At 70.6% G+C, this 22,460-nt stretch overlaps 6 protein-coding genes across 9 annotated transcripts; 2 read left to right on the plus strand and 4 right to left on the minus strand.

Moving 5' to 3' along the window:
* Positions 1-1,705: 1,705 nt before the first annotated feature.
* On the plus strand, positions 1,706-5,902 carry PRRT3 (proline rich transmembrane protein 3). Its single transcript, XM_065642878.1, is given in 6 exon segments — positions 1,706-1,876; positions 1,879-1,959; positions 1,962-2,273; positions 2,275-3,487; positions 3,573-3,713; positions 4,149-5,902. Coding segments are annotated over 6 exon segments (3,672 nt in total).
* A 246-nt stretch (positions 5,903-6,148) lies between these two features.
* On the minus strand, positions 6,149-10,027 carry CRELD1 (cysteine rich with EGF like domains 1). Its single transcript, XM_065642669.1, is given in 12 exon segments — positions 6,149-7,086; positions 7,199-7,342; positions 7,416-7,511; positions 7,647-7,730; positions 7,835-7,930; positions 8,047-8,223; positions 8,331-8,422; positions 8,502-8,612; positions 8,699-8,781; positions 9,362-9,736; positions 9,738-9,823; positions 9,826-10,027. Coding segments are annotated over 12 exon segments (1,767 nt in total). The 3' UTR covers positions 6,149-6,865.
* A 214-nt stretch (positions 10,028-10,241) lies between these two features.
* On the minus strand, positions 10,242-14,449 carry IL17RC (interleukin 17 receptor C). The gene is made up of 17 exons (XM_065642670.1): positions 14,325-14,449; positions 14,227-14,248; positions 13,778-14,148; positions 13,490-13,601; positions 13,377-13,421; positions 13,054-13,193; positions 12,819-12,878; positions 12,604-12,658; positions 12,320-12,504; positions 12,192-12,242; positions 12,074-12,119; positions 11,850-11,962; positions 11,703-11,771; positions 11,570-11,627; positions 11,369-11,464; positions 11,250-11,288; positions 10,242-10,831 (listed from the first exon to the last, which is right to left on the minus strand). The coding sequence occupies exons 1-17, from the start codon at positions 14,409-14,411 to the stop codon at positions 10,251-10,253; spliced, it is 2,130 nt and encodes a 709-aa protein (XP_065498742.1). The 5' UTR covers positions 14,412-14,449; the 3' UTR covers positions 10,242-10,250.
* A 408-nt stretch (positions 14,450-14,857) lies between these two features.
* On the minus strand, positions 14,858-19,074 carry IL17RE (interleukin 17 receptor E). Its single transcript, XM_065642671.1, has 16 exons — positions 18,970-19,074; positions 18,874-18,889; positions 18,480-18,635; positions 18,268-18,374; positions 18,070-18,193; positions 17,857-17,996; positions 17,699-17,767; positions 17,509-17,575; positions 17,241-17,428; positions 17,025-17,072; positions 16,881-16,926; positions 16,616-16,764; positions 16,472-16,540; positions 16,340-16,391; positions 16,160-16,261; positions 14,858-15,966 (listed from the first exon to the last, which is right to left on the minus strand). Exons 1-16 carry the CDS (start codon positions 19,066-19,068, stop codon positions 15,359-15,361), a joined length of 2,040 nt encoding a protein of 679 aa, XP_065498743.1. The 5' UTR covers positions 19,069-19,074; the 3' UTR covers positions 14,858-15,358.
* Positions 19,075-19,194: 120 nt separating this feature from the next.
* JAGN1 (jagunal homolog 1) lies at positions 19,195-20,397 on the minus strand. Of its 4 annotated transcripts, none has more exons than XM_065642794.1 (3): positions 20,300-20,397; positions 19,977-20,083; positions 19,195-19,897 (listed from the first exon to the last, which is right to left on the minus strand). In XM_065642794.1, the coding sequence occupies exons 2-3, from the start codon at positions 20,063-20,065 to the stop codon at positions 19,435-19,437; spliced, it is 552 nt and encodes a 183-aa protein (XP_065498866.1). In that variant the 5' UTR covers positions 20,066-20,083; positions 20,300-20,397; the 3' UTR covers positions 19,195-19,434. The 4 variants fall into 4 exon arrangements, with proteins under 4 accessions (XP_065498866.1, XP_065498867.1, XP_065498865.1 ...); XM_065642795.1 differs by having other exon boundaries at positions 19,977-20,079; positions 20,285-20,395; XM_065642793.1 differs by having other exon boundaries at positions 20,285-20,394.
* A 68-nt stretch (positions 20,398-20,465) lies between these two features.
* RPUSD3 (RNA pseudouridine synthase D3) lies at positions 20,466-22,288 on the plus strand. Its single transcript, XM_065642337.1, has 9 exons — positions 20,466-20,530; positions 20,841-20,908; positions 20,981-21,025; positions 21,121-21,217; positions 21,297-21,404; positions 21,474-21,558; positions 21,632-21,758; positions 21,834-21,973; positions 22,051-22,288. Exons 1-9 carry the CDS (start codon positions 20,466-20,468, stop codon positions 22,276-22,278), a joined length of 963 nt encoding a protein of 320 aa, XP_065498409.1. The 3' UTR covers positions 22,279-22,288.
* Positions 22,289-22,460: the final 172 nt, after the last annotated feature.

Below are 22,460 nucleotides of genomic sequence, written 5' to 3' on the forward strand. Positions count from 1 at the left end.
AAACTGGGGTTTCATCCTGCTTCCTTGGGGAGAGCCTGAGAGAAGAGCAAGGCACGTGGGCAAAAGCAGGGAGAGCTGGTGAAACCCAGGCAGGCACGGGAGGTGTGAGAATGCGGTCGCATCCTCCGCCCCGCATCCCCGGCTGCGCAGGAAAGCAGCTGAGCAGGACTGTCATCTTTTCATCTGCCAGTGAGTCACTTGGCAGAGGAGAAACCGCTGATGGCACCAGCGCTGTGGAGGTGGCTGCTGCACCCCTGCCTTGTGCTTGATGCACCCCAACGACCGCGGGGTGTGGGGCAGTGTGTGGGGCACAGCCAGCTCCCTCCCCACAGCCCCACCACATGCTCAGCACCACAGCTGCCCCAGCCACAGGATGAGACCATCCGGCTGTGGCAATGCCAGGTGCTGGCGGTGCCCGGCACAGTGCAGGCTCACCGGCTGCCCCCCAGGGCTCTGCCACTGCCTGGCTCACCCCTCATGTGGCCTCCGCAGTGCTAAGCCCCAGATTAGCTGCCTGCCCTGCCTGCTTCGTGGGGGCCAGCATTGCCCAAATTCCCCAGCCCCTGTGCTCAGCCCCCCTGGTCCCACTGCCTGCGCTCAGCCCAGCAGCAGGGTTGGGTCGACAGGGGCCCAGAAATGCCCCATGCACCCACGGAGAGCCCAGCCCGGGCCTGATGCCCCAGGGATGGAGAGGTGGCAGGGAGCAGGAGGGGGACACTGTGCGGTGCCGCTGGCACGGCGCTGCCATAGGGGCCTGAGGTGCCACATGTCCCCCTGGCCTGGGCAAGAGGAGGGTGACGGAGGTGACGGGTTTGCCAAGGCTGCAGTGGCTCAGGTGCTGCACGTGGGAGCTGGGATGCGTCACCGTGTGGGGCAGAGCCCTGAGCCGCTGTGACTTTGTGGCGTTGTGGCTGTGCCGACGCCAGCCCAAGCCCTCGCAGGGCAGGCAGCTTTCCAGATGGACAATTAGCTGATTAGCTAATTACCTGCATTTTGGCAGGACCCCATAGCGCAGTGGCTGCCAGGGTGCTGCGTGCCCCATACAGGGCAGGCAGAAGGTGCGGGGCAGACGTGGGGCAGGAGGGTGCCAGGGACACTCACAGAACTTCCCAATGACCCTACTGGGGTAGGGGGGTGTCAGCAGCCCCCTCACCTGCCCCGTGGCTGCCGTGTGACCGGCCTTGGCAACAGCCCTGCATTGGAGGCTGCCTGCTCCCCGGGGGTCCCGCCTGTCCTGCCTGCCCGACAGGCAGCATCCCCCCGCTGCCCTGCCCTGTGGGTCTCGCCCCACGGGGGTCCCGCCCCAGGTGAGCGCACCCCGGCTGAGCCCCGCGGGGGACCCACCGCAAGGGACCCGCGCTGCCCCCGGCGCTGCCCCCGGCGCTGCCCCCGCTGCCGTTCCCGCACGGCGCCCCCGCCGTGCCCGGGCGCCCCGCGCCCCCCTCCCGGTGCGGGCGGGTTCCCGCGCGGGTGCCCGCGGCTCGGGGCGGCGCGTGACCGGCTGCCGCCGCCGCCGCTCGCTCCGCCGCAGAGCCCGGCCCGCACCGGCACCGGCACCGCCACCGGCAGGTCAGGGGGGGCTGCGGCCGGCACCGGGGCTGCGGCGGGCGGCGGGAGGGAGCTTGGCCGCCCCGCGGCCCGGGCGCCGGGGACCGAGCCCTGAGCAGCGGGGCCGGCCCGGCGCGCTGCAGGCGGGTTCCCCGGGATGCGGCGGCCGCACCGGCCCCGCTCCGCTCCCGCACCGGCCGCTGCCCGGCCCCGCCGGCTCCCGCACCGCGGAGCCGCCGCCGCCGGGCGGTCCCGGCGCCGTTCCCGGCCCGGCGGGGCTGAGCCGCGTGCGCGGCGGGATGCGCCGGGCCGGGCATCCCCGGGGGAGGCAGCCGGGGATGCGCCAAGGTGAACGGTGCGCGTCAGAGCGGGGCCACCGGCAGCGGGGCCACCGGGAGCGACACCGGGGAGGAGAGAGACACCGCGGGGAGGGGGACATCGGGAGGCTGGCGTTAGGGATCACTGAGCACCAAGGGCCACCAGCACCGGGGACACCGGGATGGGGAAGGTTGGGAATGGGCCCACTGGCAGCAGGGACACCGGGGATGGGGACAGCAGGAATAGAGACAGCCAGGACCAGGGGACAGCCAGGAACCAGCGGGGACAGGGACAACTGGGAACAGGGTCCAGGGCCAGCCTGGGCAGGGCCAGCCCAGCTGCTGGCTCCCTCCCTGGGCAGTGGGTTGCTGGAGGCACAGCAGCCCCACAGCCAGTGGTGCGAGTCCCCCCCCGGGCAGCCACCGCGGGTCCCGGCTCACCAAATCCCCCCGTTCCCACAGGGCCGGCTGGGTACTCACCATGGCTGTGGCATGGCTCGTCACCTGGGTGCTGCTCCTGGCTGCCGGGGTCGCTGCTGTGGCCCGGGGGACGCTGTCGGCGGAGCTGTCCCCAGGTGGGACCCTGCAGCAGGGTAGGGACCTCCTGCATAGCCCTGCCTGGGGACAGCCCTGGCCAGGCCTGGCCCCCACCTGGGAGGCGTCAGGGGAGCCGAGCGGTGCCGGGGACCCTCGGAGCGAGCACTGGGGGGGTGGCAGCCCCATGCGCTGGGCCCCACCGCTGCAGGCGGGGGATGCCACTGCAGCACCTCTGGAAACGGAAACCACCATGGCAGGCGCTGGCACCGGGGCTTGGCAAGACAGCGGCACAGCCATGGCCATGGCAGAGGAGCCGCTCGTCGCCTGGCGAGGACACGAGGCTGAAGGCCAGGACAGCCACCAAGGGGGGACCTGGCTGCCCCACAGCTCTGTGCTGGGGACACTGGGCCCCGAGGTGCCCACGCACATGGGGCCAGGCTCCTCGGGGCCGCCCTGGGCAGGGCAGGGTCCATCCCCAGCCTGGCAGAGTGCTACCGGGCCAGCCAACACCCCCGGCCCTCGGCCAACCGTGTCTACCATCGCCCTGGCCCCCATGTCGGCAGCAGGGACAGGGACGGGGACAGCAGATGCCCTTGCAGGGGGACAGCTGGTGGCATGGGAACCCACAGCAGCCCCAGGCCTCCCTCAGGGCACACCGCTCACTCCAGCTAGCAGCCAGCTGGCCCTGCTGGGCACTGTCCCCGTCCCCCACCCCACACGCATGGGACCAGCCCAGGGTCCCCACGCCAGCCCTGGCTCCATGGAGCCAGTGGGCAGACAGGGGGCTCTGGGAGGGCCCCTCAGCCCCTCCCCAGCTCTGCCCAGCTCTGCCCCACGGCTGCCCCCCTCAGCCTCATCCTGGGGGCTGTCCGAGCCCTGGACCCGGGTGCTCCAGACCCACCAGCGCAGCACCCGCAGGGCCCCGCTCAGCCACGCCACCGCCAGCCCCGGGGACACGGCCCCTCGCACAGACCCCGGGCTGACCGGGCAGCAGGGACCCCAGCCCACCCGAAGAGCTGCCCTCAGCACTGGCCCCGTGCAGCCACCTGCCTCCAGCACGGCCCCCGCCAGCACCCCCGGCACAGGTAGGAGCTGGCACAGCGTGGGAAACCCCTCGGAGGGGACTGAGCCCCTGTGGGTGCCAGCGCCTGGCTCTGCCCTCTCTCGCAGGGCTGCTACCCGAGGAGGATGTCGGCTCCCCGCAGCGGGTCCGGGGTGCCGTGGGCGCTGTGAGCACCCCAAATGCCACCAAAGCCACCCCACAGCCAAAGGCACATTCTGCCACAGGGACACCCGGGACCAGACGCTCAGGTGATGCAGGGCTGTGGCCAAACCCCTGTGGTCGGTCACCACTGGGGATACCATGGGAGCCCATCCTCGGGGCGTCAGGGCTGGTGGGGAGGACAGCAGCTATCTTGGGCTGCCCAGCCAGGACGCGGTGACACCTTCAATCAGGATTGTGCCCAGCGACGGCCCTAATCTACTCCTAAGATTAGTGCTAAGTGCCCGGTGGGTGGCACCTGCCCCAGGGCGGGTCAGGGATGTGCCTGGGTCCATGCCACCCCCATGCACCCGGTTCTGCCAGAGGCCCTCGGGAGGTGCCGGTGGGCACAGGGCACCCACCCCCCACGGTGCCGGGGTGCCAAGGCTGACGCATCCCGGTCATGGGGTGCAGGTGGGGGACTGGGTGTCACTGAGCTGCATGCACAGGGTCCCACTAACCGTCCACCTCCTTCCTGCCCACAGACCCCCTGGGGACACAGCCCCCCACCCACGGCACTGCAGCCCCCTCAGCCACGTGGCGGCAGGCAGGGCTGACACCACAGCCAGCCCCCCGGCATCCATCCACGCTGCAGCCGCAGCCCAGCCGACCGCCCCCGGCACCAGGGACCAACGGGACCGGGCTGCGCTGGGCCGAGCTGCGGCACCGACTGGGCTTCTCCTGGGAGGCCCACGTCTACGGGGTGGCTGCCATCTTCCTGCTGCTGGCACTGGGCTGCCTGGCTGGGCTGGTGGGGGCGGCCACCCTGCGTCTGCCTCATCTACCCCACGTTTTAGGAGCCCACGGGGTGCTGCTGGCCACCTGCCTGCTGCGGGCCACCTTCTTGCTGCTGGACCCCTACGGGGCGCGGGGCCGCCTGCCCCCCCAGGCCCTGCTGCTGCTCAGCACGGCCCCCTTTCCCCTGCTGCTCGGCGCCTTCGCCCTCCTGCTCCAGCGGCTCCAGCGCCTGGCCCAGCTCCGGCTGCTGCCGGCACGGCTGCGGGGGCTGCCAGCGCTGGGGGCCGCCGCTGCCCTGCAGAGCGGGGTGCTGGGGGCGGCCGACCTGCTCCCGCCCCGGCTGGGCCCTGCTGCCGCGCTGGGGCTGCAGGCGCTGGGATGCGGGGCCGGGGTCCTGCTGCTGCTGGGGGGGCTCTGGGGGTGCTGGCGGGTGCTGCGGGCACCCCAGGAAGGGTCTGGGGGTGGCGGGGAGCCATGGCCGCGGCGGGGGGCCTGGGCGCTGCTGGTGGCGGCGGTGGCGGGGCTGCCGGTCTGCGGGCTGCAGCTCTACAGCGCCCTGTGGCTGCGGGGAGTCCTGGCCCCCCCCAGGCACTTCTCCCGGCCTGGCTGGGCAGCACAGCTCTGGCTGCGGGTCGGCGAGCTGGGCATGGCCCTGGCACTGCTGGTGGCTGCCGCCGAGCCGCTGCGCTGCCAGTGCCGTCGGCGCAGCCCCGCCGGCCACTCCTGCTGGGCAAAGGCGCTGCGGTACTTCTGCGCCAGCCGCAAAGCTGAGGCACCCGAGTACCCCAACAACTGCTACGACTGGGCTGGCAGCACCGGCAGCACCGGCCTGGAGCGGGCGCCCACCGGCGACATCTCGAAAAGCCTCATTCGCAACCCGGCGGAGCAGCTGCCCCTGCGGATGCTCAAGGACAGCAACGAGGCCTGGGCGGCCGCCGCCAGCACTGCCGGCATGCCGGGGCTCAGCCCCAAGTGCCCTAACTTGGTGGCCGCCCGCTCCTGTGCCGCCTTCGAGCAGGGCTCGTCCCCCTCGCTGGGGGAGCTGGCCTTCCGCCCGCCGTCCCCCATCGACCTGCGCCGCAGCATCGACCAGGCGCTCTGCCGCCGGCACCTCCTGCGCGACGGCCTCTTCAGCCAGCCCCGCCGCGGCTCTGGCACCTCACTGCACTCCCCGACTCCCGCCGAGACCCCCGGCCTGGGACACATGGCACGCTGCAGCTCGCTGACCGAGCTGCCCGGCCCCCGACAGCCCCTCAGCACTGTCACCGTCACCGCCTCAGCCAGCTCGTTGGACAGCAGCTCGCTGAAGATCAGCTGGAACCCCTGGCGCCACGGGCTGTCCTCCCCCGACAGCCTGCCCCTGGACGAGGCGCCCAGCCGGGCCCCCCTCCTGGTGCCTGCTGTGCCCCCCGGCTGGGAGCGCGACGGCCCCCGTGGCTTCCCAGCCCTTGGCAAGGTGGCGGACGCCCGCAGCCTCTCCAGCGACACCATCGAGCTCTGAGATGGGAAGAAGCAGGGCTGGGCAGAGACTGGAGGGTGCAGGGGGATGAGCCCAGTGTGGGGTCCCAGGGGGCCTGATCCTGCACCCCCGCGGGGCCGGGTAGGAGTGGGGAGCTGGGCTGGGCCAGCTCCGTTTGTGCCAAACCAGAGAAATAAAGTTTATGTTGGGAGGAGGTGGCCCCGTTGGCGTGCGGAGGCAGTGATGGGCAGCAGCTCCCCCAGCCCCCCCTGCCCTGAGCAGCCTGGCCAGGTGTGCAGAGTTTTATTTCCTGAGATATGGACACATGGACAGATGGGCACACCCCAATGGACAAACCACAGACAAATGCAACAGCCACGCTCATGCATCCGGAAGGGCCCCCTCATCCTTGGGACCCCGTGCCCCGCAGAAGCCCCTCCCTGGTCCCCCCAGATTGGGAGGGGAGAGATGGGCTCTGCCCAGGGGTGCAGGGAGGAGGGGGTGGGGGAGGCAACTCTCCCAGCCCCACAGCTCAGGGCAGAGGGGGCCCCAGCTCCACAATGCTCCACAGGGAACAGTCTCACAGGGGGGAACACGAGGTCTGGCAGCAGGGCCAAGCTCTGCCAGCATCACCGCCTTGGCACCCAGTGGTGCCAGAACACCCCCGACCTGCCTCCATGCCCTCCCACCCACCATGGTGCGGGACTTCCCCTCCCGAGCACGTAGGGCTGGGGGCAGCATGCTGTGCCCCCCCAAGCAGTGCCGCACTGCTCAGCATCACTGTGCTGGCTGGGGGGGGGCTGCGCAGGAGCTCCCAGGGACCAGGCACCCCCCCATGGCTCATTCTGCAGGAGGGAGGTGACACCCTGCGACAAGGGGGCTGGGGGACACATGCAGGGCACAGCACCGCGTACAGGATCCGGCCTCACCAGCCAGCGCCTGCTGGGGGGTACCCCACACCCCAGGCTGAGCCTGTCCCCCGACCCGCACCCAGCAGCCCCAGCGCTATCTGCCCTTCATGAAGCCATCGAGGACACGGTCGCTGCGGTCAGAGAGCCAGTAGCCGGCCATGGCAGCCACAGCGCCGATGAAGATGGCGGTGAAGACCATGTCGCCCTTGGCAGCCAGTGTGGCGAGGGCACAGATCATCACGCCAAAGAACATCTGCTGCAGCACCACCACCTCGTCCTCCGTCACGTCGTCAAAGAAGCCCTTCTCCGGGGCATCTGCAAGGATGGTGCGCATGGAGGAGGGCACGGTGGGGCAAGCAGAGTCTCCCACCGCCCCCCAAGCTCCTCTGCCCACAACCCATCCCCACCCCACCACGTCAGGCCATACCTGGGGGCTTGTCCTCCACGCAGTGCCCGTCGCGCCGGACGTGGCCGCGGGAGCAGACGCAGCGGTAGCTGCCCTCCGTGTTCTCGCACACCTCCTGTGCCCCCGTGCACACCGGCTCCTCGGCGCTGGTGCATTCATCCACATCTGCGGGGGGAGGCGGGGCTCAGGCAGGGTTTGGGCAGGGGTCAGAGCCCCCCCCGCCTGCAGAGGCACTTACCCAGGCACTTGGCTCCATCCCGCCAGTAGCCCTTGTTGCATTTCTTGCAGCGAGCCGGCCCCGCACCCATGCAGCCAATGCAGGCCGTGGAGCAGTCTGCCGTGGGGAGAGGAGCTGGGGTCACTGCCAGAGCCCCCTCCCAGCTCAGCCACAGACAGCCTGGGCTGGGGGAGGCGGCCCCAAGCAGCGGGGAGCCACCTGCACAGAACCCTTCCCCTGCTCCCGCCTGACCTCGGCACTCATAGGAGCCCTCCGTGTTGACACAGAACTGGTTGGCTCGGCAGTGCGCCATCTCCGTGCCACACTCATCGATGTCTGGGGGATACACAGCCCCATTGAGCCCCAGTACCTGGGACGCAGCCCCCCCAGCAGCCCCGAGTTCGCCCGCTGCCCACCCTGGGTCCCACTGCAGCCCTCACCGATGCAGCGGTGCTCGTGCAGCACCCAGCCCCTCTTACAGCGAAGGCAGCTGGAGTCCTCCGGCCCCGTGCAGCGCCCACACGCCCGGTAGCACTCTGCAGGCAGGGGAGAGCGGGGTGGGTGCAGGCAGGGGAGCTGCCTGCACCCAGCGCCAGGGCAGCCCCCCAGCACTACAGCCCTCCTCCCCGCCGGGCCAGACCCCCTGACATACCAGCACATATCAGGTGGCTCTTGTTACGCGAGGCCTCGTAGTAGCCGTCACCGCACTCGGCACAAAAGGGGCCTCCATAGCCAGGGCCGCAGACACACAGGCCGGTGCCGCGGCGCGTGCCGTCACCATCGCATCGCCCGTTGCCACTGCAGGGCTGCTGGGGCCCCCCAGCACAGGCTGCACGGGGAGAGAGCAGCTGGCTGGCAGCCTAGGGGGGGGTGGTGTGGCAGGGGGTCCCTCCACCAGCACCCCACCAGCTCCCGGCTCGTGCCGCAGCTACTCACGCCGGCAGTCAGGGCCATAGGTGCCAGGTGGGCAGCAGAGCGCCAGCGTGTCCATACACAGCCATTTGAAGAAGTCGGGGTGCTGCTGCCGCCTGGGGAGGTGGGGGACACGGTGCTCAGCTCCCTGCCGTCCCCCTGTCCACCCCCCCATGTTCCTGTCCCCAGACTCACTCGTGGAACCACCACCGCTCCACGTGCTCCTCGCTCCGCTCCAACAGCTGGTGGCAGGTGAAGTCTGAGGGGGCGCAGACGCTCTCCAGCACCTCCAGCAGACGGGTCTCACTGCAGGGACAGGGGGTCAGTGTGAGGACACGTCCCCCTGGGGCAGCTGGGGCCCCCCCAAGACCCCCCAGCTGGGGGATACCCACCTGTGCTGGTACTTCGCCAGCTTCTCCTCCTCCCAGGCCGTGTTGCCCCCGCCAAAGCCCTCATGCTCCGTCCGCTCCAGGCCCTGGGCACACAGGGGTGAGGGCAGCGCAGGCGTGGGACCCCCAATACCCCCCAAAAGGGTCACTCCCAACCATACCACCCTCTCCTCTCAGGAACGAGTCACTCCAGGGATTTGCTGCCCTCTCCCCACCCCAGAGCCCAGCGGCTGTGCCTCCCCCAGGACCCCCTCCACTCCCTGGGGATGCTGTGGGGGTTACCTCCCCACCCCACCAATGTCCCTCCAGGCCACCCCCCACCCCCCACCCGGGGCCCTGTCACTTCCTTGCTCCCCCAATCTGTGCTCCCCCTGAGTCCCCTAGCCACATCACCCCCCTGGATGCCCTTGGTCCATGTCACTCCCACACTGCGTCACCGTGCGCCGGGCCACCCCCTCACCGCAGGCTATGCCCCCACGCCCGTCACCCGTGAGCCCCCCACGCCACTGCTCCCCCTCCCCGGCTCCCCCGCAGTGTCACCCCACAGCCCTCAGTCTCCATCACCCCTCCACTCCCCGCTCAGGCCACAGGTCCCGTGTTCCTCCTAGGCCCCACATCCCACGCCACGGTCCCCATCACCCCCGGTGTCCCCCCCCCGCCCCGCACCCTGCTGAAGCTGCTGGCGAGGCCGCGGCAGGCTCCGCAGGGCTCTGCCCCGTCCGCGTCCCGCTCCGGGTGAGCACAGGCGGCCGCCAGCAGGACCCCCGCGAGGAGGGCGACCCCCAGCAGGGCCCCCCCCAGCCCGGGTCCCCCCCGCCGGGCCGGCAGCAGCGCTGCCCCCGGGCGCCGCCGCGGCCGCATCCTCCGCCCCGCCCGCACCACGTGGGCTCCGCCCGCTGACTCAGCGCCCGCCGCCCCCGCCAATGGCCGCGCTCCCGCTAGCACCGCCTCCCCGCTCCCAGCCAACCCGCGCCGCCCGCCGGGCCCCGCCTCCTCCAGGCTTAAAGGGGCCGCAGCCAAGGGTACCCGGAGCCGGGGGGGCAGCGCGGACGGGCCGCGGTCGGTGACCGCACACGGAGCGGGAGGCGCTCCTCGGAACGCACCGGCCCCGCTCCCGCCTGGCCTGGGGCCCTCGACCCCCGACCCGACTGGGTTGCTCCACATCAACACCCCCCCAGCCAAACCAGTCCAGGTCACCTTCCCCTCTCTAGCCAAACTGGTCCAGTTGTCCCTCTTACTCCTGAACTGCCCCAGTTCTTCCTCCTCCCCCCACAAACTGGTCTGTTTCCTTCTCATACCCCCAAACTGGCCCAGTTCCCGCTTATCCCCCATGAGCTGGTCCCGTTCTCCATCACCCCACCTGAACTGCTCCGGTTCCCCATCCACCCTCCAACCAAACCAGCCCACTTCCCCTTCACCCCCCAACCAGCCCAGACCCCCCTCCTGCCCCCAAAGCCTCCTTGCCTCCCCATCACCTCTCAATCCATCCCACTCCCCATTCTCCCTCCACACCACAGGGGCTGGACTCACGTTCGGCAAAGGCACCATCACTGCTTTATTCCCCCACCGCGCGCTGCAGCCCCTCGGCCACCACGGCCACATACGGCTCTGGGCACCAGCCCTGCCACCGACCTGGTCCCGCCAGCGCCCGCAGGAAACCCCCCGTCTTGCTGGGCAGTGCGAAGGCAGGGGCTGCCTGCAGCACCGGTGGCACCGCCGGCACCAGGGCCTCTAACCGCACCACCACGTAGCGCCCGTTGCCCGCTGCCAGTGCCGGCACAGCGCAGGACAGAGCCGCCGCAAACACCTCGCAGGGTGCCGTGGTGGGGACATCATCAGGGCCAGGGCCATGCCCGGCCCCCAGCACGGCTCTGGCCCCAGCGTCCCACCGGCACGCGGCAGCCACGGCTGCCGGGGAGAGAAGGAGGATGACGGTGTCACCGTCACGCAGTGCCCGGCGGTGCTGGGCATGCAGCCAGGGCAGTGGCCCCCATGCTGCAACCCCACTGCCGCCTCCCGGTGCTGCCACCACTGCCAGCCCCAGCAGGCGCAGAGCTGCCATCAAGGCACACGCCGCCCGCTCTGCCACCGGCTCCGCTGCGTGCACCAGAAGTGCCCGCTGGCCTCGCAGGGGGCCTGAGGGGTATCGTTAGTGCCCGAAAGCCCCCTGGCACCCTGTACCCATCCTATGGGGTGGGAGGCATGCTGGGACCACCCATGGTGGTGGGTCCCATCCCCTGTCTCTGTCCCCCAACCAGTGCACCACCCCCTGTACTCAAGCTAAGGGACAGCCACAGTAGGAGGCAGGCTGAGACCACCACCAATGGGAGACCCACCTCCTGCTCAGTCCCTGGATCCCCTTACCCACTCTAAGGGACAGGCAGGGCAGGGAGCAGGTTGGGACTCCCCCCAGATAGGGTTCCCACCCTCTGTCCCCCTACATCCCTACCCACCCTATGGGGCAGACACAGTGGGAAGCAAGCTGGGAGACCCCTGATGGGGGACACCCCTCAGTGGGAAGGGTATGACACCTCCAGCCTTGCCCCACACTCACCCTCAGAGCCGTAGTCAGCCCGCAGGGACTTCAGCCAGTCTGCAGGGAAGAGAGAGGGTGAGATGGGATCCTAGGAGCATCCCTGGCCAGATACAGCCCCCAGGGCAGGCAACGCTCACCTTTCAGGTCCTCCTTCTTTAGCAGGAGCAGGAGCAGGATGCAGGCAGCTCCCAGTAGCACCCCCATCCACGCCAGCACCCAGTGGGCACGCAGGTCTGCAGGGCAGGGGTCAGCGCCCACTGGGGGTCCCCAGCACCCACTGAGAGTGGGTGTCCTCCCCCAGCCCCACACCGCTTCCCCAGCGCAGCCAGGACACTCACACTTATGCAGGGGACAGGCCCAGAGCATGATGCCGGTGCCATTCTCAGGGTGCCAGACCTGTGGAGGTGAGGACAGGGACATATCACACCCTGCCCGGTCCCTGCCCGCTGCCCACCAGATGCCCGCACTGACCTGCCTGCACTGCCCCGCCGCCACGTCCCGTCGCAGCTCCTGCTCCAGCAGCCCAGGGTGCCCAGCTCCCTGCAAAGGTGGCAAGGGGTGAGCCAGCTGTGCCATCAGTGTCACCACTGCCAGGACATGGGGGTCCCTGCCCCTTACCGTGCTGGTGAAGCTGGCGAGGGGGGTGCAGGTGCCCTGTTCCAGGGCACACAGCGAGGCATTCCCCCTGTGCTCTAGCAGCAGGACGTCATCGGTGTGGCCAGGCAGTGCTCCTGGGGATGTGCCAGGGTGCTCGGGGGAGTGACAAGAGGAGGACAAGGGGTGCCAAACCCCCAGCTGGAACCCCAGGTTGCCCCCACCGTCCCATTCCCAGCAATACTCACGGTCCCGCAGGCACTGGATCAGCCGAACCTGCCCGCTACTCCAGACCTGCCCCAGAGAGCAAGTTAGCAAGGCCTGGCGCTGCCTGTGGGGCAGCCGTGGGGCAGGGAGGTCTCCTACCTGCACGCAGAGGTTGGGGTGCAGCCGCAGCCCCTCAAACTCCTGGGGTCCCTGTGGGAAGGACAGATGCTCTGTCAGCATCACCCATATCCACCCAGGTCCCCAGTGCCCCACAGAGCCTCACTGACCTGCCCCAGCGCGGGCTGCCGCAGGCCGGGCAGGGCTTGGCAGGGCCCCTCGGGCACTGGCTGCCAGCAGGGCACCAGCTCGGCCGGGAGGTCACAGGGGGCCGAGAGGGAGCAGGTCAGTGCCTGTCCGCTGGCGTGCAGGACCAGCCGGCTGCATGCCCACAGCCGCTCCCAGGCCTCCGCATCTGTGGCAACACGGCAAGAGGGGTGTCACTCCCTGCAGTGTCCCCTAGGATCCCCATGCATCCTGGCCCCACCACGCTCCAGCCCCAAGGTGTGGGTACCATGGGAGAAAGGGCACAGGGTGGCCCGCGGTGGATCCTGGGTCTCTGGCCAGACCTGGAGGGATGAGAAAGAGAGAGGAAAAGGATTTAGGGCACCCAGGCTGTGACTGTGACCCAGCTGGCTCCTTGGGATGCCAGAGGGGACCGCGTGGTGCCCAGAGCCCCGTGCTTTGGTGGCATCCCTGCCACCCCCATGGTGCCCGGTGGGTACCTACCTGCATGCAGAGGCAGGGCAGCACCTCGTCGGCCGGCAGGCTGTAGTTCATGGGGCCGCTCTGCCACCAGGAACCAGATGTGGGTCACCCTGTGGCAAATCGCCCCCCAGCAGGGTCACTGAGCCCAGGAGGACCCTCTCCCTGCCTGTGACACAGACATGGCTCCCCAGGGATGGCGGGGGGCAACAGCCAGAGCCTGGCCAGGGTGGGGAGAGGGGAAGGGGTTTGTACTCACTGTGGTCACCGCACGCCCTGACGCACTGGCGCCATGGCTCTGGTTGTGGTAGAGCCGCAGGGTGTAGCTGTGCCCCGCCGCAGCCCCCTGCACCTCCACGACCACCTCCTTTGGGCCCGGGGAGACCTGCAGCCTGGGCACTGTGCCGAGGGTGGCTCAGGGCACACAGCATCCAGCACCACCCACCCGGCACCACGGCACAGGGCATGGCACCCTGGGGATCACCTTCACCCCCAGCACCCACCGCCCAGAGCTACCCAGGGGACACGCGACAAGGTAGGGGGATCTCGGCACAGCCGCGGCCAGGGGATGCCAGCACTTACCTTGGCACTGGGGGACAGCAGCCTGTGCCGCGGGCCACGAGCAGTCTGCGGGGACAGGGGGTCAGTGGGTGGGGGGACAGGGGACGCTGCAGCGGGGCATGCCGGAGGCTCACCTGGCACCCGCTGCCGCTGGCTCAGCCTCCGGCGTCCGTGTGAGTTGGTGTATACCGCGACATGGAGCTCGGAGCCCAGCGGCGCCTCAAAGCACCGGAAGGTCACCCAGCCCTGGGCAGGAAAACCACCACCGCGCTGCGGCAAAGCACCGGCACTGCTGGCACCCACCTCCCCAGGGTACGGGGAACGGGACCACCGTACCATGGAGAGGTGCTGGTACCAGCCCCCACCTCGCCAAGCACTGCAGTGCCTGGGAGACCCATCCCTGGGACCCCACACCTACGTACCAGGGGTTGGCCGGGCACCGCGCGTGCCAGGGGTGCCCAGACCTCCATGGCCACGCAGCGGGAGGAGGCGTACGTGTGTCCAGACAGCAGCAGCAGCCCGGTGACGTTGTGCTGGGACGAGGTGGCCCCATCCACCAGTGACCACCGTCCTGCCTCATCGCTGTCCTCTGGCCCCGGGACGCCCGAGGACGCAGGGCGGCGGGGCTGGCTGGTGTTGGTGCGGGGCGGCAGGGCCAGGCGCAGGCGCACTGCCAGGCAGGGCGAGCAGGCTGCAGGCCCGGTGCAGCGCAGCGCCGGCTCCAGCCCCAACTGAGCCAGGGCCAGCCCATGGCCAGGCCCTGGCGGCTCCATCCCGCACAGCACGTCGGTGTCTGGGGGGAGACGGAGGGTGGCCGTGGGTGTGGGGTCCCATGTCCTGGGTGGGCTGGGGCCGTGGCGGTGGCACTTACCCAAGAGGCGGCAGGCGAGGCCCTGGGGGGAGGCGGGGGTGAGGTCGATGGCAGCGCCAGGGTGCCCGTTGACCCATGTGCCAGTGACCCAGACCCACCTGGGAGCAGCTCAGGGTGTCGTGGGGGGCCCCATGCCCACCCACTGTCCCCAGCAGCAGCAGCAGCAGCAGTCCCAGGACGTGCATGGCGGGGCCGGGGCCGTGGGATGCCCCGGCCCCACGCCGTCCACTCCTGACAGCCCCGCTCCCACTCCCACGGGCCCCACAGCCACCGCCGGCTCCCGCTTCCTGCTCTGATCCCGGACACCCGGGTCCTAACGTGGTGCTGACGACCGCCCCGGGGTGGGGCCTCCTTGTTCCCGTTCCCGCACCGACCCACGGACGGGCTCCGTGCACCAGCACCACAGGGAGGGCTCCGGGCCCCATGAGGCCAGGGTGGCCCCGTGGCTTGGACTTGGGTGCTGGCGCTGCCCCAGGGCGTGGGCACGGTGCCCAGGCCGGCCCCGGGGAGCTGGCAGCGGCTGCGGGACGCGGTGTGAGGCTGCGGCGGGGAGGGCTGCAAGTCCCCTGTGGGCATCCCAAGGAGCCAGCTGGGTCACAGTCACACCAGACAGACAGCAGGGCAGGGTGAAATGGTGACTTTATTGCTTCTACCCCAGACAAGGTCCTGCTGGCAGCATGGGAGCGGGGAGCAGCCACGCTGTGCCCAGCACCTGGCACCCCCAGCCTGCTGTGTCCTGGCAGGGCAGGGAGCTCCCCCACTGCCCGGCTTCTTCCAGCACCCCCCGCAAAGGGGCTTCCCTGGGGTCCCAGCTCTCCTCTGGAGCAGGCGCCTGTATGGAAATAAAGCTGCCCAGACCCAGGGCAGCACCTCCACTCCCGGACCCAGGGGCCCGGCTGGACGCTTGCCCTGGCCCATGCAGCACATCCCATGGCTGGGGCCAGCCCTGCTCGGGCCCCCACAGCACCCATGGCCCCTGCCCAGGGCACCCACGGGCACCCCTCCTGCCGCTGCAGCCGGCACACCCAGCCAAGTCCTGCATCTACATGACGGGGCCCCTGGCCTCACCAGCGGGCTGTTCCCAGCCCTGCCGGCCCCGCAGCAACGCCCAGCTCAGCCCCAGTGCAGGCACTCAGGTGCCAGTGGCTGCCCCGGGGGGCCGGGGTGGGGGGCTGCCCTCGCCAGCCCCCACCTCCAGCAGCCGATGCAGGAGCCCTCCTGCCTGGCCCCGGCAGCAGCGGCGGGAGGCCGGGGGGCTGCCCCGCAGGGCACCCAGCAGCCCGGGCAGCTGCCGGGGCAGGCAGTAGGTGGGCAGGGGCCGGAGGGGCTGGGGGACATCACGGGGGCTGCAGAGCCGGCTGAAGTAGGCCAGCACCCAGCCGCCACCATGGCCCGCTGTCCCCAGCTCCCCATGCAGGCAGGCCATGGCTGCCCCAAAGATGTCATGGGCGTCCCCAGGGGTCCCACTGGCAGCCCCCACTCTCCATCGGCGGAAGAGCCGGGTGCTGCCGCGGCTCCAGAGGAGGAGGACGGTGCCACGCTGGCGGCCCACGCAGCCCCGCTGGGCATAGAGCCAGGGCAGGGCGCCCACCCGCCCCACGCCACCCGCTTCCCACAGGTCCAGGCGCACGTCACAGCCCAGCCCCGCGCGCAGCCGCTCGGCCAGGGCACACACCAGCCCCAGGTGCTCCTCCGAGTCCGGAGAATACAGCAGCAGTACGGGGCGCCCACCTGGGGCACCTGCAGACAGAGAGGACAGTAGTGACAGCCCTGCCCTGAGTCCCCCTGGGGACACCCTGGTACCCCCCACAGGCATCCAAGCATCCACCATACTGCCCCAGGACCCTCTGCATCCCAGGGAACCGGCACCCCCTGGCACCCCAGCCCCACAGCGACTGCCCCCCCATCCAACAGCCCCCAGGGTGCCCCTCACCGGTGGTCGGCCTCCAGGCACTACGGCAGTTGAGAAGCAGCATGATCACCACCAGACCCAGTGCCAGTGCCAGCCCCAGCAGCCCAAAGTGCCTGCGGGATACTGGGAGAGAGGTGCTGACATGGGGGCATCTGCCCACCCCCACCACCCCTCACAGACCACCCTGGAACCCCCACTCACTGTCAGGACAGAGCAGCTGCTTCTGAGCAAAGCGTACGTCCGAGCGCCACACCTGGGGAAGGGACAGGGTGAGGGGGGGACAGGTTGGGGTCCCCATCCGCAGTGCAGGTGCCAGTGTGGGGGTCACCTTACCAGCACACAGCTGCCCAGGACCTGCACCGGCAGCAGCAGCGCCAGCTCCCCTGGGACAGAGCCCTCCAGCTGCAAAGCACAAGGGCAGGCAGGGTCAGCATGGCTTAGTCCCCCACCGTGTCCCCCCAGCCCCATGCCACCCACCTGTGTGACGGTGTAGAGGGAGGCCTCGGGCTCGCACTGCCCGCCCCGGGGCTGGCAGAGAGCTGCGCTGAAGGCCGCGGGGATGCTGGAGGTGAGGCGCAGGTGCAGCTGCAGCCCCCGGGCACTCACCGAGACGTTCCAGGCGGTCTCTGCAGCCACCAGAGAGCGGGGGGATCACAGGATGCCCAAGGGGATGAGGGGTGTGAGGGACCCCAGGGCAGGGCTGTTCTCAACCCAGGGGTGTCCCCCCACCTGCAGGACTCACCTGGCCGGTGGGGACACTCCACGTGGCTGCTGTTCCCAAAGGAGAACTGAGGGGAGTGGGGATCAGCAGAGGGGCTAGGTGAGCCCTCTACTGCCCCCCGCCAGCCCCTTCCCAGGCAGTGCCCACCCATCCATGAGGGCTTACCCGAAAGCAGAGCTGGGGGTGCACATCCACCTTGTCCAGCGTGTATGCCTGGTACGGGCACAGAGGATGTCACCGTTCCTGATCCGCACAGCCCACAGGCAGCCCAGCACCCGATTGCCACTCTTAGGGCACCCTGGTGTCTGGCAGGTGCCCCAACCAGGGGAACAGCCCCTCCAGGCTGGTGCCCTGTGGCACCCCGAGACCAGAACCCTTCACCTGCTCCTCCTCGCTGGCCGTGGAGTTGGGGACATCATGGCAAGGCGCAGTCTCAGCTGCTGCTTCTTTCCAGCACAGAGTGGCCCGAGGGTGCAGAGGGCAGCTGGCACTCAGCACCATCGCCATCTGGTCCTTGCTGCTTGCACTGTAGTCGTGGAAGCGCACTGAGGACCACAGCTCGGGGCCATCTGCAGGACATGGCATCAGCAGGCTGGGGGGACAGCCGGGGACACCCCGGGACCTGTCTCCTCTCCCCATGGGCACTCACAGGCAGCAGGCTGGTCACGGAAGGGGCAGTGCTTGCGGCGTGGGCTGTCATGGTGGGGGTAGGAGGCCTGGGGGAGCAGAGCAGGGTGGTCAGGGCAGGATGTGCCCCCAACTCCTCCCGTCCACCCTTGCTACACAGGCAGAAACGGGCAGCGAGCGGGGCCCAGCAGCTGTAAGGGAAGGCAACTCACCTCAATGCACAGGCAGGGCACCAGGAACTCATAAGGCAGCGAGACACGGCTGCCCCCTGGCACCAGCACCTGTGGGCACAGAGGCAGTGTCAGCTGGCAGGGAGCACAGGCAGCCCCCAGCCTGGCATAGGAGCAGCTGGGGGGGCTGGAGTCGTTACCTGCTGATGGAAGGGCCGGGACAGCTCCTCGCACTCCAGGGCCAGCTGGTGGCACAGCCGCACCATCAGAGCAGGACCCTCGGGCACCCACACCTCGATGGCCCGTGCCTCGGGGACCCACGCGTGGGTGAAGACCGGCCCTGTGGAGCAGATGGGGGTCAGCCAGCACTAGTGTCCCACCTAGGACACTCCCCGGGTCCCTCCCAGCCTCACCAGGTGGCTCAGCGGCAACCAGGTGGCTACGGCTGATGGCCAAGCCTCGGTCAGGGATGGTGCGGAGGGAGACAAGGACCTGCCGTCCGCTCTCCACAGGGAAGCAGTCGAACTGCACCTGCCACTGCGGGGAGAGCTGGGGGTCAGCGGGACACCCATGGCTGCGCCGTCCAGCCCCACGGTCCGCCCCGAACTCACCGGTGAGCTGCCCAGTGCCCGGTGCCGCCGCCACACCTGCAGCCAGCCGGCCCGGTTGGAGCCCAGCTCCAGGAAGTTGAGCTGTAGCCCGCGGACATCACCGAGCTCTGCGAGAAACCAGCGTGGGGTCCTGACACGAGTGGGAGGACGAACCTCTCCCTCCCCCCGCCACCAGCCAGGGGGGTGCCCGGCCCTGCTGCCCCTGCCCGTACCTGCGGCAGGGAGCGCCAGGCGGACGCGCAGGCAGGGCAGGCAGGGCTGCGCAGGCAGGCACAGGCGGGCGCTGCTCAGGGCCAGGGCGGGCGGCTGCAGCGGGGGCCCGGGCCGGGTCGGGCGGCGGCAGCGGGGGGAGCTCAGCGTGCGGTCGGCTGGCGGGGGAAGAGAGCAGAGAGGGGGCCGCCGTGCGCCAGGGTCCCGCCTACCGCCGGCACCGGCAGCCCCGGAAAGGGGGAGCCCCCGGGACCGGGAGCCCTGGGAACAGGGGAGTCCCCGCCACCCTCCAGGAGCCGGTAGCCGCGGGCTGGGGAGAGCCCCTCCATCCCGCCGCACCCGGGAGCCCCGGGCGGCGGAGCCCCGCGCTCGCAACCCGGCCCCGCCGCTACTCACCGGTGGCCCGACACTCCTGCAAGCAAAGAGACGGGAGTGAGCGCGGCGCGGCCCGCCCGCCCCCCGCCTCCCCACACCGCACCCCTCCGTGCTCACGAAGTTGGCGAAGACCCGGAGGCGGGTGACGGCGGCCCCGGTACCGGGCAGCAAGAGCAGCAGAGCGGCAGCAGCGGCGAGCAGCGGCGGGCGCCCCATGGCCGAGCCGCCGCTCCCCGCCCCGCCCCGGGCCGGCCCCGCCGCATTCCTCCGCCGGCACGTGCGGCCCCGCTGTCCCCCCTCCCGTTGCCAGGCGGCGCTTCCTGAGGCGCAGACACGCGTGGGAGCGTGGAGGGAACTTTATTTCCATAGAGCGACACACAGAGCAATGGGGGGTGGGCAGCGGGGTCACCCCATGGCCCGGGAGCCTCCCGCACCCCCCCGCATGCGAGCACAGAGCCGCAGCGTGGCTCAGACACAGACGTTGGTCCCCGTGGACCCCCACCCACCGGAGCTGCGCCAGCGCGGCCCCACGGGACCCAGCTGCAGAGCTCCAGCCCTTCGCAGAGCCCACCCGTTCCCTGCTTATTTCTTCTTCTTCTCCTGTGTGCTGGTGAACCAGGAGTCCAGCAGCTTCTTGCTGTAGTAGAGCTGCCAGCCGTGCACCTGGGCAGCCACCACCACTACCAGGTACATGACAGAGACGGCCGAGAAGCCAAAGATGAAGCGGTAAGCTTTGCCATGCCGGTAGAGCTGCTGCGCCATGGGGAACATCTCCATAGCCCCGTAAATGAGGGGAGCCACGGAGAAGAGGCCGGTGCTGATCATGGAGAGCACCAAGTAGCTGATGTTGTTGCGAGGGAAGGAGAGGAGGCCCAGGAGGGAGGGCAGGATGCTGAGCAGGTAGGGGTACTCCCACTGGTAGGGCATGGCCACCTGGTCGTGCGGCAGCAGCTTGAGGTGCCCCACGCACATCTGGGCCAGCAGCAGCAACCAGATGCCCACGTGTGTGTAGATCAGCTTCTTGATCTCCGACTTGAGAGCCACGCTGGGGAGAGAGCACGGGGCTGGCAGAGCCCGCCGGGGTCACGGCCCGGGGAGGGTCCCCGCAGCCCCGGGACACTCACCTCATCTGGTAGTGCGAGGCCACGCGCTCCCGGTGCTGGAAGTCGCTGCCATCGGTGCCGGCGGCGCGGGGACCCCCGCGGGAGGCCATAGCACCGGCACGAGCTGCCTGCGGAGACGAGCGTGAGGCGGGAGCCGGGCCCCGCCCGGGAGTCCCCGCTGCCCGCGGCAGCCCCGGCCCCAGCCCGCAGGCTGCAGCCCCCCGGGCCTCCCTCCCCCGGGCCTCCCTCCCCCGGTGACAGGCCCCCGTGACAGCCCTGCCTCCGCTCGACCCCCTGGCAACACCCCCGGCGCTCCTTCCCCGCCGCACCTTGGCGCAGCCCACCTGCCAGCGGGACGCTCTGCCCGCACTTCCGCCTTATCTATGGCCGCGGCCGCCCATTCTGAATGCATACTCGGCCGCTCTGCGCGCCCGGAGGCTCATCTCTATGGCCGCGGCGGGGTGGTGGCCCCTCCCCTGGGCCCCGCCTCCGCGCAGGCGCAGTCCCGGCATGGCAGGCGGGGGCAGCGCCGTGCGCGTCCTGGCGCGCGCCGGGAAGGGGGCGCGCGCCGTGGGGTGAGCGGGGACGCGCGTGGGGGCGGCACGCGGGGAGGGGCGGGGGGGGAGCGCGTGCTCGTGGGGGCGCGCGCGCACGGCGGGATGCGGGGGCGCGGGGGCAGAGGGGTCATGGGGCGGGCGTGGGAGTGGGGACACGTGTGGGGCTGCACGCGCGTGAACGCGGAGGGGCTGATGGGGGCGCAGGGGCGCGCGCGGGCGTGCAGGGCGGTGAGTGTGGGGTCAGATTGGGGGACACGCGTGTGGGGCTACGGGGACCTGCAGGGGCGTGGGTCCCACTCGTGCTCCCTGCCCGTTCCACCCCACGCAGGTCGGGGCGGCCGCTGGGCCCCGAGGAGGCGCTGGGGCTGCTGGAGGCCTCCGTGGTGCACCGAGAAGGTACCGGGGGTGCAGGGGCTGCTGGGGGGAGTTCAGGGGAGGCCACATCCTGACCGGGTGTCCCCTCCCCAGGAGCCCTGCTGGCGCTGAGCAAACCCCCCAGGCTGCCCGTCCTGGGTGAGTGCGGGTGGGCGTCCGGCTGCGGGTCTGGTGGGGGTATGGGGTCTGGTTGGGGGGGGCCGAGCAGGTGCTGAACCCCCCCAACTCCCCAGGCCGCCCCGGGGAGCTGAGCCTGTCGGCACTGCTGCCAGCGCTGCGGCGGCGCCTGGACCTCCCCGCGGAGCTCCACGTGGTGAAAGCTCCCGCCAGGTACGGCTGGGGGGGTCCTGGGGGGGGTCTAAGCGGCTGCGAGCCCCCACCCAGGGCTCAGAGCTGCCGCATCATCCAGGGAGTGCTCTGGCCTCGTCCTCCTGTCTGGCTGCCACCGTGCCACCGAGCAGCTCCAGCGGTTCTTCACCACTGCCCGACGGAGGGGCTGGTTCCCCGCCACGTACTGGTGAGTCCCCAGCACCCCCCCCATGCTGGCACGGGGTCTGTCCCCTCCTCACCCCCCCTCTCCCCGCAGTGCTGTCACTGTGGGGGTCCCAGCAGAGGCAGAGGGCGAGATCCGCACCGGGCTGCGCTGGCAGCAGCAGGGTGACACCGCGGCGGTAAGGGGATGCTGGGGGGCTGGAGCTGCGGGGGGGTCACCCCCAGGGGGTGCTGAGGGCTGTGTCACCACAGGTGGTGCCGGTGCTGTCCCCGGGGCGCCACAGCCTGGCTAGGAAGGAGGTGAAGAGCACCCTGACACGCTACCAGGTGCTGGGCGCTGCAGGGGGCTGTGCGCTGCTCCAGCTCCAGCCCAGGACAGGTGGGTGACCCCTCAACACCTCCCCTGTGCCCCCCACCACCCGCACAGTCCCACCCCCGCCCCGTGCCTCCACAGCCTTCCCGGAGCAGCTCCCGGTGCACCTGACGCTGCTGCTGTGTCCAGCGCTGGGTGACCACGAGCACTCATCCCGCGTGGGCAGGGTGCTGGGGGTGCCCTTCCTCCTGCCCCCAGAGGCCACCCCGACCCGCACACAGGTACATGGTGGGGGGGGTGCTAGAAGGGCTCAGCATGGCCCCCAGGGACCCTGCTGAGCTGCCCCCGCCTGTTGCAGGTGCTGGACGAGGAGCTGCTGTCCCGGCTGGGGCTCTCCCCACAGCAGCTCCACCGCCTCCCGCTCCACCTCCACCTGCAGCAGCTGATGCTGCCCCAGGGCGGCCTGCTCTGCGCCCCCCTGCCCCCCCATTTCCTGCGCACCCTGCGCCTCCTGGGGCTGCCCCAGCACCTAGTGCCCGCAGGGACCCCCCCACCCCAACCCGCTCCCCCTCTGCCGCCCCATTAAATCCACAACTGCTGCCAGGGTGGCTCAGAGCCCGTTTCTTTTCATGGCACACACAGGACACGTCACCCCCATCCCCACAGTGTTGCTGGGGACAGCAGCCCGTGCGCCGAGCAGAGCCGGTGATGGCAGCCCAGCCGCCACCTCGGTGCCTGATGTGGTCCCCAGGGCCCAGCGGTGTCACC

Source organism: Caloenas nicobarica, chromosome 11 (assembly GCF_036013445.1).
Source record: "Caloenas nicobarica isolate bCalNic1 chromosome 11, bCalNic1.hap1, whole genome shotgun sequence".
NCBI lineage: Eukaryota > Metazoa > Chordata > Aves > Columbiformes > Columbidae > Caloenas > Caloenas nicobarica.

Excerpts from the sequence above, each read along its gene's own strand:
- IL17RC (XM_065642670.1), bottom strand. The coding sequence starts at position 14,411 with ATGCACGTCCTGGGACTGCTGCTGCTGCTGCTGCTGGGGACAGTGGGT. Across the intron at positions 14,249-14,324 it reads ACACCCTGAGCTGCTCCCAG|GGCCTCGCCTGCCGCCTCTT; the intron begins GTGGGTCTGGGT and ends GCCTCCCCCCAG. Across the intron at positions 11,628-11,702 it reads CGGCGGGGCAGTGCAGGCAG|GTCTGGCACCCTGAGAATGG; the intron begins GTCAGTGCGGGC and ends TCACCTCCACAG.
- RPUSD3 (XM_065642337.1), top strand. The coding sequence starts at position 20,466 with ATGGCAGGCGGGGGCAGCGCCGTGCGCGTCCTGGCGCGCGCCGGGAAG. Across the intron at positions 21,026-21,120 it reads CCCCAGGCTGCCCGTCCTGG|GCCGCCCCGGGGAGCTGAGC; the intron begins GTGAGTGCGGGT and ends CCAACTCCCCAG. Across the intron at positions 21,218-21,296 it reads GTGGTGAAAGCTCCCGCCAG|GGAGTGCTCTGGCCTCGTCC; the intron begins GTACGGCTGGGG and ends CGCATCATCCAG.
- IL17RE (XM_065642671.1), bottom strand. The coding sequence starts at position 19,068 with ATGGGGCGCCCGCCGCTGCTCGCCGCTGCTGCCGCTCTGCTGCTCTTG. Across the intron at positions 17,576-17,698 it reads TGCCCTGCCTGTGCATTGAG|GCCTCCTACCCCCACCATGA; the intron begins GTGAGTTGCCTT and ends CTGCTCCCCCAG. Across the intron at positions 17,073-17,240 it reads CGGCCAGCGAGGAGGAGCAG|GCATACACGCTGGACAAGGT; the intron begins GTGAAGGGTTCT and ends TGCCCGTACCAG.
- JAGN1 (XM_065642794.1), bottom strand. The coding sequence starts at position 20,065 with ATGGCCTCCCGCGGGGGTCCCCGCGCCGCCGGCACCGATGGCAGCGAC. Across the intron at positions 19,898-19,976 it reads GCCTCGCACTACCAGATGAG|CGTGGCTCTCAAGTCGGAGA; the intron begins GTGAGTGTCCCG and ends CTCTCTCCCCAG.